This window comes from Parasteatoda tepidariorum, chromosome 7 (assembly GCF_043381705.1).
Source record: "Parasteatoda tepidariorum isolate YZ-2023 chromosome 7, CAS_Ptep_4.0, whole genome shotgun sequence".
In the NCBI taxonomy this organism is placed as follows: Eukaryota; Metazoa; Arthropoda; class Arachnida; order Araneae; family Theridiidae; genus Parasteatoda; species Parasteatoda tepidariorum.
The window spans coordinates 70,915,126-70,927,735 of record NC_092210.1 but is presented as its reverse complement, the minus strand read 5'-3'; the positions used below and the strand labels follow the sequence as shown (position 1 = coordinate 70,927,735).

At 27.7% G+C, this 12,610-nt stretch overlaps 1 protein-coding gene across 1 annotated transcript; it reads right to left on the bottom strand.

The window, feature by feature from the left end:
* Window positions 1-3,821: 3,821 nt before the first annotated feature.
* LOC107446998 (intraflagellar transport protein 20 homolog) lies at window positions 3,822-12,243 on the bottom strand. The gene is made up of 4 exons (XM_016061793.4): window positions 12,022-12,243; window positions 7,932-8,017; window positions 4,063-4,166; window positions 3,822-3,983 (listed from the first exon to the last, which is right to left on the bottom strand). Exons 1-4 carry the CDS (start codon window positions 12,143-12,145, stop codon window positions 3,902-3,904), a joined length of 396 nt encoding a protein of 131 aa, XP_015917279.2. The 5' UTR covers window positions 12,146-12,243; the 3' UTR covers window positions 3,822-3,901.
* Window positions 12,244-12,610: the final 367 nt, after the last annotated feature.

Sequence of the window (12,610 nt, the reverse complement as noted above, 5' to 3'; positions counted from 1 at the left end):
TGCGAAACTTCTGCGTCAACTAAAGATGAATATATAAAAACTCTAATTTGCATAACTATTCAATTGGTATTAAGATAAGTACCATGAACAACTGTACCGTTTAAAGAAAAGTTTTAATTCCATGCTACAGTGCACATTAGTATCATATAAGCTGAAAAATGACAAACAACTTAAATGTTATAATGTTTGTTTGAAAATGTTAAAAAAAAAATTATAATGATTAAACAACTGTGCGTTTTTTTTTTTTTTTAAAGATCGAAAATCAATTCTAAAACTTAAATTATGTGCTGCGTAATTTCTTAACATACTTAACATTTCATTAACATACTTACTACCACAGTTATAGAATACAAATTTAAATATTTAAAAATTAGAATTAAAACACCTATAATTTGTGAAGACGCAAAAGTTAGTAAAAGCTAGGTAGTACCTCCTCTCCCGTAAAATTTTAACCGGGCTCGAGCAAAATATATTTTATACAAAAATATAATTTGATTTATTTAAATTTTAATTAAAAAAATAATAAAATTGTTTTGAAAATATATAATTCAAAAGTTATTTAATTATACAATTGTAATTTAATATAAAAAATTACAACTGAATGAAATTATTATTTTAATTTCATTTCATAAATTATTATTTTAATTTCATATCAAAAATATTAACATGCAAAGAAATATTTTTTTATAGAATAATTCATTTTTTTATTAGTATCAACTATAATAAAGTTCGACAAAGTTTTACTTCATTTTAAACTTCTAAAATGGAAATGCCGAATGAAATTTCATGAAATAGAATTTAAAATAACGACTATTTTTAATTGTTTTTTTCATCCTTTTTCTTATTTCTTTCCAATTTTCTTTTGTCATGTTTCAAAGCAAGGTTTAAAAAAAAATACAAAAGTGTATCAATAAATATTTAAATTTATAATGCTTTTAGCATTTATTTCTTAGGTAATAAAAAAATAAGGATAAAAAACGCTGTGGAAGCTCTGCCGGAGAATTAGAATTGAACTAAGAATTACAATTAGTTAAAAAATGTGCTAATAGGTGGAACTACAACTTAATGATATGTTTTATAATCTATCCTTCAAAGATAAGAAAGAGGAAACATTCCTAATTCCTTAGTGTAACTAGCAAAACGCGAAAGCAAAAGGTAGTTGAATGGGTAATAATACTGAAGGAAGTTTCTATCTAATGTCCAAGGGCGGCGCCAGTAGGGGATCAGGGGGGGGGGGTAAATTGCTCCCCTGTCAGGCATGGCCCCAAAAAAAAAGAGAAAGAGGGAAATGCTTATGCTTGGGTCCTTTAATTTTAACTTTACTCTTCCGATTATTGCCTATTACATCGAGTTATTTTTTAATGTATTGAAAAATATTTGCATACAATTACAGAAAATTTTTTATACACAATTTATAACGCAAAAATAATTTTGAATAATTATTTGTTATTTTTATTAGTTTATTAAGTAATAGTAAAATTAATTAAATTGTATGTTCGCCTTTTTTTACATTATTTTAATTTCTACCTACAAACCTTCAGAGCAATCGATCGATTAGTTTCTGAGTTATCAAATTTTAAAAAAGCCGGCTTGCTTAAAATTTTATTTTTCTCGAACCATTCAAATTTAGTATTTTACAATTTAAAATTATCAACCATAAAATTATATAAAAATTTGTATGTCTTGTAATATTATTTTATTTATCACTTCCAAACAATTTCATCTTGCAAATATACTGGTTTTTTGGTCATTTTAACATCTTTTTTTTGCTCTGGTTGACTTAAATTATTTACCTAATTAACTTTTTTTACCCAATCTTAAATAATTTATCAATGTACATTTTTTAAAATTTAACTTATCAAGTTATTTATCGAGTTATTATTTAACAATATTCGTGAGTTTCTTAACAAGTGGAACTGAAGCGTAAAGGAGAAAACTATTATGTTTCAGTAAATCAAATTACAGTTTTGCTTCATCATAGATGACACGTTATTTAGTTTCTGAAATACTCAAGTTTCAAAAATTTTTATGTTTAAATTAAAGTAAAATTGAACTACCTAGTTATTCGATTACTAATTTTAAAAAAAATATATCTCTGTTTCAAAAATATCTAAACTAGTTTTAATTTGCTCTTCGGATATCTTAGGAATTTCTTCAGTTGTACATATAAATTTTTTATTGTTTGAGATCAACTGTTTGAGTAGAATAATATTTGAGAACACTGTAGAATCTTATGCTGGATGTGCATATATTTTTTTTATTTATTCAGATATCACCTTTATATTATTTTTTTGTTAATATTTGAATCATGATAAATTCTTTATCAGAACAAAAATGTTTATATCATATTAATTATTATTCGTATATTTAAAAGTATTGCTCTTTTTCAAAATTATGTTAGATCCCTGTCCGACGATTGCTGACCCCTGTCTGGCTAAGTCTAGCGCCACTCTTGCTAATGTCACTATCTTCCTCCTTGTTAGAAATATATTAATAATACATACAATTAAAATAAATAGCATTTTTATGATATTAGGTGAAGTATGTTTCATTTAAAAGACTCAACTTTTTATAATTTAAAAAAAGGAAATTAGATTAACAAGTGCTTTTGTTATTATTTTAATTTTCATAAAAACATTTATTATCACACATCTAAATATTTTTATCTTTCATTTTACAAAATAAAAAAAATTACAAAATTATTTTATTTGTTAAATTTTAAAAATTTTACAGAAAAAAAGTCTTTTTATTTTGCAAATTTTTAATATTTCACATTTGAGTTCGAGTCGAATCTTTCAGCTAAACTTTCTAAGACTTTCCGGCTAGCTAAAGCACTCGAAACTATTCTGAAGCTCCATGCTCATTGACAGCGCAATCGATTTATCATGATATTATTATATTCTTTATTATTAATAAAAATATTATTATTAATAAAAAATAGGATCACTTAAACTTATAGAGCATTCAAATTTTAACTAAAGATCTGTGCTTCAGAATAGTACCAATTTTTTCTAATTTAATATTATTTGTTGCCCTTTTCGATGGCTTTACGTTATTGAAGTAAGTTTTTGTAGTATATCCCATTAGAATAAAGATAAAATGTATTTAGAATTACTTAGCATGATCCTATTACTTGCTGCAGCAGGATCAGCACGAAATGATCGATATCAGCATGAAATGATTATTTGGTCATTAAAGAATAACCTTTATTTAAAAATTATGTTTGTGCAACTTATTATGTAAGAGGCAATCTAAAATTAATTCTGTTAAACAATACAGTAGGAGATATTTTTTTTAATAATTTAGTTATATATTATTCAGTTTATACTAGAGAAGTGCACTTAACGACTTACGTTGACATTTCCAGTCATGAATTATTATGCAGTTCTCCATCCTTTGGGTGTGCCTTAACTCTCCTTAAAGTTCGTACCAATATTTATGAGAACATAATTAACAGTACTTTTATATTTGTTCTGCTTTCCAAAGCCATGAACAAATAAATCCATGTATTTTATATATATGTTAGTAATTTTTTCTGACATTTTGCTTGCCTGATGTCGTCAATATCTTTCATATTATTCACCTGATAATCTACAAAACATACATTTGGTTAAATTGGCTTACTTCCTCTATAATGATTGTCAATTAAAAATAAAACTTTCATTACATTATTATACGGAATATTTTTTTTATTATAATGTATCATATAATGTATAAAATCACTAGATCAGTATGGTGCAATTTAGATATCTTTGCTTTCACAAAAATGACAAATATAATTGCGATAATGTATGTTAGTCAGTATAAAAGAAATGCACACATATTTTTTTCCAGATATATTAAGATGTGCATATTTACATATATTTACAACACAATGTACTTAAACAAACACATTCTTAAACTACTTTTGCATTAAAAATTGTTCTATTAGTTCATTTTGCTCAACTTCTTCTTTCTTTAAAGATTCATGTTGTACTTTTAACCTGAAACAAGAGACAATAGTAAATGTGAAAACAATTTTGCACAGTAAAAATTTTTTTCTTCCAAATTTTAATCATTCACCTCTCTAATTGCAGTTTTTTCTCTATAATTAATGCTTGCAGCTGTTGTTGCTGTGCTTCTCTTTGTTTAGTAATAGATTTCAACAAATTTCTTGAGCCTATAGCCTATTAAAAAGATAGAAAACAACAATAAAAGTATCTCATAGATGAAATTTATAATATTTAGATAATTAATATTAGTCTAATATGAGCATATAGGAAAAGTATTCTACGTTTACAATATTTACAAACAAATTGGTAGAGTATGCTCTTGTTTCAAAATCTGTGAATAAGATTTCAAATATTGTGATAAATATTAATTAAAAGTGTTTTAAGTGTAAGCAAGCTAAAGTAATTTCTTACAACTCATTAAAGTTAAAAAAAAAATAATAATAATAATAATAATATAAGGTAAGTAAAAGTTAGACTAAAATGTGCATAGTAAAACATAACAAATGGAATAAGCTCAGTAAAAGAAATTATAAATTAATTTAAGTAACATTAAATAATTAATAACATTAATAATTCATAAAATGTATATCAATTTCCAATATAAACAATAATAATTTTTAACATCAATAATATTTAACATAATTAATATGCACAACAATTAACACCCGGAGGAACTAGTTGAGTAAATGATATCAAATAAAAAAAACATTATTAAGATACAATAGTACCAGGATTTCTCATGGGACCATTCATTGCGAACAAGAAATACAGGAAAACGACGAATGTCGATCAATCTAAAATATAATATTGTGCTGGGAAGAAATCCATAATTGGTAAATTATTGAAAAATAATACTGCCAAAAATAAAGCCAAACCTGCATTACTAAACTCAATTTAAATAATCAGGTTTACAAATTATTCACCAAAAAGACCATTAGTATTTAATTTAACCCTGTAATTGAAAATTTTTTGAGGNGAGGTTTCTGAACAGAAATCTGAAAGGGGTTTTCCATTTAGGTAGATGTTCATAATTGCTTTTAAAGCTTCTTGTTTAAGACCAGTACGTATTGTGTTTTTTTGTAAGTTTATTGCTGCAAAGCCCCTTTCAACCGCTGCAGTACTCCCAGACAGAGAAAACATCAATATATGAGCAGTATGTTGCTGTATTGTGGGTCATTTTGCTGCCTTGTAACTTACAAGACTCTTGTAAGATAACAAAAATTGAAAATGTATCACGAACATTAACGGGAAAATGGCCGTCCGCGCGGACGTCGGTTTCAAGAAATTCGTTGTCCGCCGAGAATTTTTGACCGTCGAGAATTTTTGACCGTCGAGGACGGGCTGTTTTTCGAGCCCTGAACTAAAATGTGCATAGTAAAACATAACAAATGGAATAAGCTCAGAAAAAGGAATGATAAATTAATTTAAGTAACATTAAATAATTATGTTCATAAAAGGTATATGTATGCATAATTAATATGCATAATAATAAATAAATGTATTTGTATGTATAATTAATATGCACAACAATTAACAACCAGAGGAACTAGTTGAGTAAATGATATCAAATAAAAAATATTATTAAGATACAGTAGTACCATGATTTCTCATGAGACCATTCATTGCGAACAAGAGATAGAGGAAAACGACGAATGTCGATCAATCTAAAATATTGTGCTGGGAAGAAATCCATTACATGTAAATTATTGAAAAAAAAAAATACTGCCAAAACAAAGCCAAACCTGCATTACTGAATTCAATTTAAATAATCAGGTTTACAAATTCACTAAAAAGACCATTAGTATTTAATTTAACCCTGTAATTGAAAATTTTTTGAGGCAAAAATAAAGCAGTTTAAAGAAAGTAAGATGAAAAGTAAATTTTGATATATAGTTAAAAAACTTTGAAAAATAAATTAATTATAAATTATTATTTATTAATTAAAATAGAAATAATTGCATTTGCTCTTTATGAAATTAAATAAAAATGTATTTATTTATTTAGAAAAGGATTAGGTTCAAATAAACAAGAAAAATGAACCTTATAAAAAAAAAATCCATAAGAAAACAAGTTAGGAAATAAGTAATGGCTATAATGGCATGGCAGTTATGACTTTAAATTATATGAAAAGTAATAAAGAAGTAAGGATTGAAAATTAATAATTTTACAGCAAGTATTAGAAGTTTAAGTTGAAAAAATTGTGTACTTACTGCAAAAATATTAATACAGAATACATTTAATTACTTAAAATTTTGGAAACTTTTGAACCATTAACACAAGATGATATATTGGAACAAACAAAGGATGAATGATGGATCAATCGACTGTATAGGGAAATATCAAATTGTTTATTTTAAATTTCTACAAATAAAAAGGAAATTTGGAAAGAGGTATTTAAATTTTAAGAACAGTACAAACAACGTATGTCTAGAGCATCGAGCATAGATCATTGTACAGTAAGGCAGGGCAAAATAAAAGAAGTTTTACAAATCAATGTACAATATAAAAGCTGCCTTTGATGGTAGCTGATGCGTGAAATTTCATTTCTCAAATATTGGTTAATATCTAAAAGAATACTTAAGTTCAATTTTTTTTTCACTTAAATTAAGTTCTTGTGAAAAAAAAAAAGCTTTAACTAGTCTAATTGCCTACATTTTATTGATGAGAGATATCTATGAATTAAGAACATATTAATCATACATCCAGTTTAAAGCTGTTCTATACATGAGTCAAGTTAAGGTTAGAATCTTGATTGTAGTACTAGCTCAAATTTCAAAATTTTCTGCTGCTTTTTTCTTCCTACAGCAATTGCTCAGTTTTCTCAATTTTCAAAATGATAAGGTGCATAATACAAGTTTGTTTAAAAAGGATTATTTTATATATTCTCAACACATAAACATCTCTTATCGATAAAATACAGAAAGTAGAATTATTTCCAAACATTAATTTTCAACATAAATAAAACTTAGCAACAAATACGACAGGCCGAGAGAACTATATTAAGATCACGGCTAAGGACAGGGTCGCTTTTGTGTTGCAACAGTAGTTGAGTGTTGGCAGGCCTCCATTGTGTGTGATCCATACTGAGTTGCAGCAGTGTGAGGAGGACAATGTCACAGTCTCAAATAGCAAGTCAACTGTAAACTGTGTTCCATGCATCAAACTAAGCATGTTCATATTGAGGTGGGCGCTTCTGTCTAGGTAAGCACGTTCAGATTACGCCCAAAAGTCACCAAAGTGGGTGTAGGCCACTGACAGTATCAGCCTTCATCTATTAAAAGCTCACCTGGATAGAATCGAGTTAACATGTCTAATATACTAGTGAATAGGAATTTAATAATTATAGTGGCAGCTACGCTACAATCTGTATCAAGGTACAGTCAAATTTTTAAGAAACAAGGGCAACTTTAGAAAGAGTGTTCAGCTTCTAGACTTAACTTAAATAAGATTTAATTACAGCTGTGATGTTGAATATGAATATAAAATAACTTAGTTAAAATTCTTACTTTAATAAGTGAAAAATTATAATTAAAACGAGGAAGAGAATAAAAAGTGTATTATTTTTATCGTTTCAGTCGTATAAACCATATCAAGGAATCATTTATACCGTCAGTTTTAACTTGGTCAACACACATTATAGGCATGTAGCATTAACATATAGGTATTAATTTTCCTGATACTGACTTTATACCATTTTGAATTGATCCAATGAAAAGAATTAAAAAAAAAATCTGTTCTGAAATGTCATTGTACAGTAAATCAGCACAAAATTGCTGATCAGGAGGTTAGTTTAGGGGCGAGCAAATTATGCACTAGTCCTCTTATTCATACATTGATTAGTAAAAAAACCTGAGAATTGGCAGGTCTGCTCAATTACAAAAATATTTTGGTTTAATATATTGGACGCTAGTTATTTTTACATAGAAAATAACTACTTACTTTAAGTTTTGATTTTTCAACTTCAGAAGCCAAATTGTCAGATATTTGAAGAAATCCATCTACCACAGTTTGAAACTCAGATATTTCTAAAATGATAAAAGTAACTTTTATTAGATAATTAATTTTTAAATGTCTTTTTTTTTAATTTCCAATCACAAATTTATTGGACAGTAGTTACAGCACAATAAGAAAAGTAAAATACAATAAAAGATGGAAAACATAATGCAGTAACTTGAGTCCATTAATTCAAAATGTCTTTGGTTTTCCAATATCGCTCGGCTAGAGAAGACCTGCGGAAAGCAGGACAGTGCATAATATGGGCGGCATCCATTTCCTTCCCAAAGTTACAAAGTGTGCAGATGGGAGAAGGAGCAATGTTAATTCTGCTGAGATGTTTAAGAAGAGAGTCGTGTCCAGTGGCCAGGCGGAATTCTGCCACAGCTCTACACCTTGGGCAAATATAGGATTTTGGGACTAAATCTCTCCAAGGTTTATCGGACACTCTTTTGGACAGTTCTTTGAGGGACACTCTTTTATGCAATCTGTCACCCTTTTCTTAATGAAACAAAATGGTATTGAGCGGGAAGGAATTTAAATAATTGAGACGCCCTTCTTGGCCAAAAGATCTGCACTGTCGTTTCCCACAACTCCGCAGTGGGAGGGTATCGACTAAAGGAGTTTTTAAATGTTACATTGGAAATAAATGAAAAGAAAAAATGAAGGGAAATTACTGTATACATTCCTTAAATTTTATTACAAATTCAAATTTTATTCCGATGCATTTCAATAGAACTTAAGTTACTAACAGATGGCAGCACAAGTTAAAAGTATCAGAATAGTTTATGATGGATATTTAAATATTGGTAGTAGCTACAATACCAACAACAGACTTAAAAAGTGCAAAATTATAAAAACATTTTAAGCATCTAAAAACTACATAAAAGCCAGGATGAGAAAATTTACTCAATACAAATGAAATATGATTTAGATCCTTGTTTTTTATTTTAAAAAAAAGATCGAAAAGTCTACATGAGGAAGATGGATAAGGATATTTAATTAAATTTTTCGTTTCGAATTTTAGAGCTACCCAAACTGATGGCCCAGAGATAAACTTATATACAATAATTCTCTGAACCTTTAATTTAAAATGACATACAATGAGCAAAAAAAAAAAAAAAAAAACTTAGTAACTTTTTAGCAAATAATCAGAGTTTCACTTATTAAAATGCTATTTTAATAGTTTAAGGAGCTAACCTTTCAAATATAATCAATTAATTCATCAGTCACAAAATCAGATCCAAAAAACGTACTTTCTCTGAATAAACATACCTTTTTTATCATATGATTTAAACTTCTGATTTTTGAAATGCAATCTGTTATGGTTCTAGCAATCTAGAATTTTTTTTACAAATAGTGTAGTTAGGATAGCATTCAAAAAATTTCAGCTTTTTAATATTAATTTCACTTTTGATGTATTTTACTACATCTCTGGAAATAATAAAGAACTTTCTTTTTTTGCAGAAAATTGTAAGACTCGTTTATCCAAAAATAATTTCATGCAAAATATATCATTTTCAGATTAGTTAATTTTTTTTAGTTTTAAAGATAGTCAAATTTTTTCATTTAATTTTACTTCATTTTGGCTGCGTAATTTTAAATGACAAAATACAATATTTGAACAGGCTCGGCCGAATAGTACCTATATTAAGTATGAATTATAATGCATAATATTTTGAAACCAAAATTTGAACAGACTAGACTAAATAATTTATAGAGTTATATTATTACAATCGATAGATTATTATCGAATAGTCTATTTACAGTTCATTGACCGAATATTTTATATTATAATGTATAGTATTTTGAAACTAAAAAGTTATAAAATTTCAAGGAATTTTTATTTTTAAATTTTTAATTAAATTTAATTTGTTCAAATTTTCTATTTCAAATAAGAATTTACAATTATGTAAAAATCTATTACCTCAAAATACAAAGTTATTTAAACTAACATTAAATCAAATTTTAAAAAAATTATGTATAAATTATTTTTTGCTTGTGCCTTCAGATGAATGAGTTGCATAAACATGAGTAAAAGATTCTTGTTTTATTCAAGCTTAAACCTATCTAAATATAAATAAAATTTATATTGATTCTTTCGGCACTGGTTAACCAGTGGTGGAACCTGTGGTTAAGAAACTATGATCTGCACTAGTGCACCCCAACCTTTATATCTCAGTGAACCGGTCAATGTTTGATAATTTTCCTGCGGCCTTCTGAGGGAGGGATGAACATTGAATATTTAAGATGATTTTGATTGAATATATTTAATTTATTTAACGTAATTTTAATGTGATGTAAATATGCATTGAAAACAAAATAGAGTAACATTCGAGGCAATGGTGCGGTTTTAGGCAATGTTTCTCAGCTCCCAGTTAACTTTTTGCATGGCGTAAGTCGTACAAATCCGGTAGAAATACACTAGAATAAATAAAATTGAAATATTGTCCGAAAATAATATTCCGTTGGGGGCCTGTACTGTTTGATTTATGAACTGGTACCGGCTGGGGGTTGGGGACCAATGTATGATCAAATTTTAAGTCAGTCACTCAAATCATTAAGATAGCACATGATAAATGTGAAAAAGTTTCAATAAATTAAAAAGTTCCCTTAGCTTGCATACTTTTTTTCAGGTAAAATTAGGAATGTTTCGACTCATTAAATATATTAGACTATTGTTTATTATAGCTCGCTTTACCATAAATAATCAAGTTCTAGGGCATTTTTTAAAAATATTTTGTTATATTTGAATAACTTGGTATATTTTTAAAAATTAATAAATTTATTAAAATGTTATTGAATGGGGAAAAAAGTTTGAATTTTATATAGGTGGAAACGCATTTCTGTATAGCACTTTAATGACATTAATACTTTGAACAAATCAACTTTCTATAATTGTCTTTTAACATTTACATAGCATGATTCTACAAAAACTGAAAGCGCTTTAAAAAATGCTTGCTTACTTATAAAGCACTTAAGAGAAAAATAACTATGGCAAGGCCAACTTCTTGGCGACCTATCAAAAAAGGTCCCCAAAATGTAGGAGAAAAGAAAGCAACCCGGCCATGACATCACAACGGAAGTGGAAAGAAAGGCGTTCTTAAGAGGAGAGAATTGAAAAAGAATGATGTTACCGTCAAGAACGAGGTAAGAATTGAAGTAACAGATATGGGAGGAAAAAAATATTGCATTTTAAATGTCAACAAGAACAAACATGTACGAGTAAGAAAAATTAAGGTATTAAAGTAGCAAAAATAATGACTAAAGCAAATCATGAAATAAATAAAAATAAATACTTACTATCGAAATCTTTATTTAAACATGTTAATCCAGGGGATATTCCCATATCATGATCTGTCGCGCCAACTGCAATCGCCAAGGTGCCAAATAGATTTTGCAAATTTTTTTAAAAAAAAAAAACATGTAGATGTTCGCCCGGGGTGGCTATGAGCTATACCTTTTGAGTTGGTCCCTTTCAGCGATGTTTTTTATAGTTTCTCGCGGACCACTGCCCGGAAGTTTCCAAGACTTTGCGATTATCCTGCCACAGATACGATACAGAAACTGCGCCTTAATCCACGCTGAAAATGTTAATTTAAACTAATATATTTGAAAATAAAAGTTTGGCAAAGCGAAGGGTAAGCATTACATCTTACAAAGACTTACGAAAAGAAAAATTTGAGCCTTAGAAGCTTTCTTAGCTAAATCTATAAAATTATTAGGAAATTTTGCAATTCATATTAGACATTTTAATAGAATTAACATATTTATTGTAAGAGATGGTGTATTGTCTCGTTGCCAAGTTATAATCCTCTACTTACTTTTTCAATCTTATTCAAAATTATGCCACACTTTACAGATCAATCTATTTCCTTTAATTCAAAAGATAAATTAACATTTTTTGGTGTTGATGTGTCATTCGCTGATTAAATCCTACATAAAAAGTATCAATAAAATTTACTATTAAAATATAACACTGGTGTAATAAACAATAAAGCAGAACGTATGTATACTTCAAAAATTATTGACTTACTACTAACATATTCTTTGCATTCTTCTTTCAAAGCATTAGTTTTCTGACTGGCTTCAGGATCTAAAACACGAATTTTATTTAAATCATCAAAATACAGTCCAATTTTTTCAATAGATTCAGACATCGTTTTAAGCTCGAATTGTTTGTTTATGTTACGGTTGCTATGAATCTAATCGTAGTTAAGTTTTCATAACTGAAATATGGCAACAAATATTTCTTTACGTACCTTATTTTCACTAAAGAGCGAATTTAGATGAAACTGAAATGGCTATTCTCACTGTATAAAAAGAAAATCTCTGACGCTACGCGAACGAGAACCTAATTGACGAGTGTTTCTCATGTAAACACGTGTGTCACATGTTTCTCATGTGTCACATCTTCGAATTCACATTGCTTGCCGACTTTGCACTTAACTTTCTGAACTTAATTTATGCCCATTTTCAAAATGGTTTTGAGTGAAGAATTAGCTTATTTAAACATAAGGAAATGTTAAGAAATATACATTCATGTTTACAAGAAACCGTCTTGTTATTTTAAACCATTTTTTTCGAATTTGTTCTTTTAATCTACAACTTTATATGCCTTTATT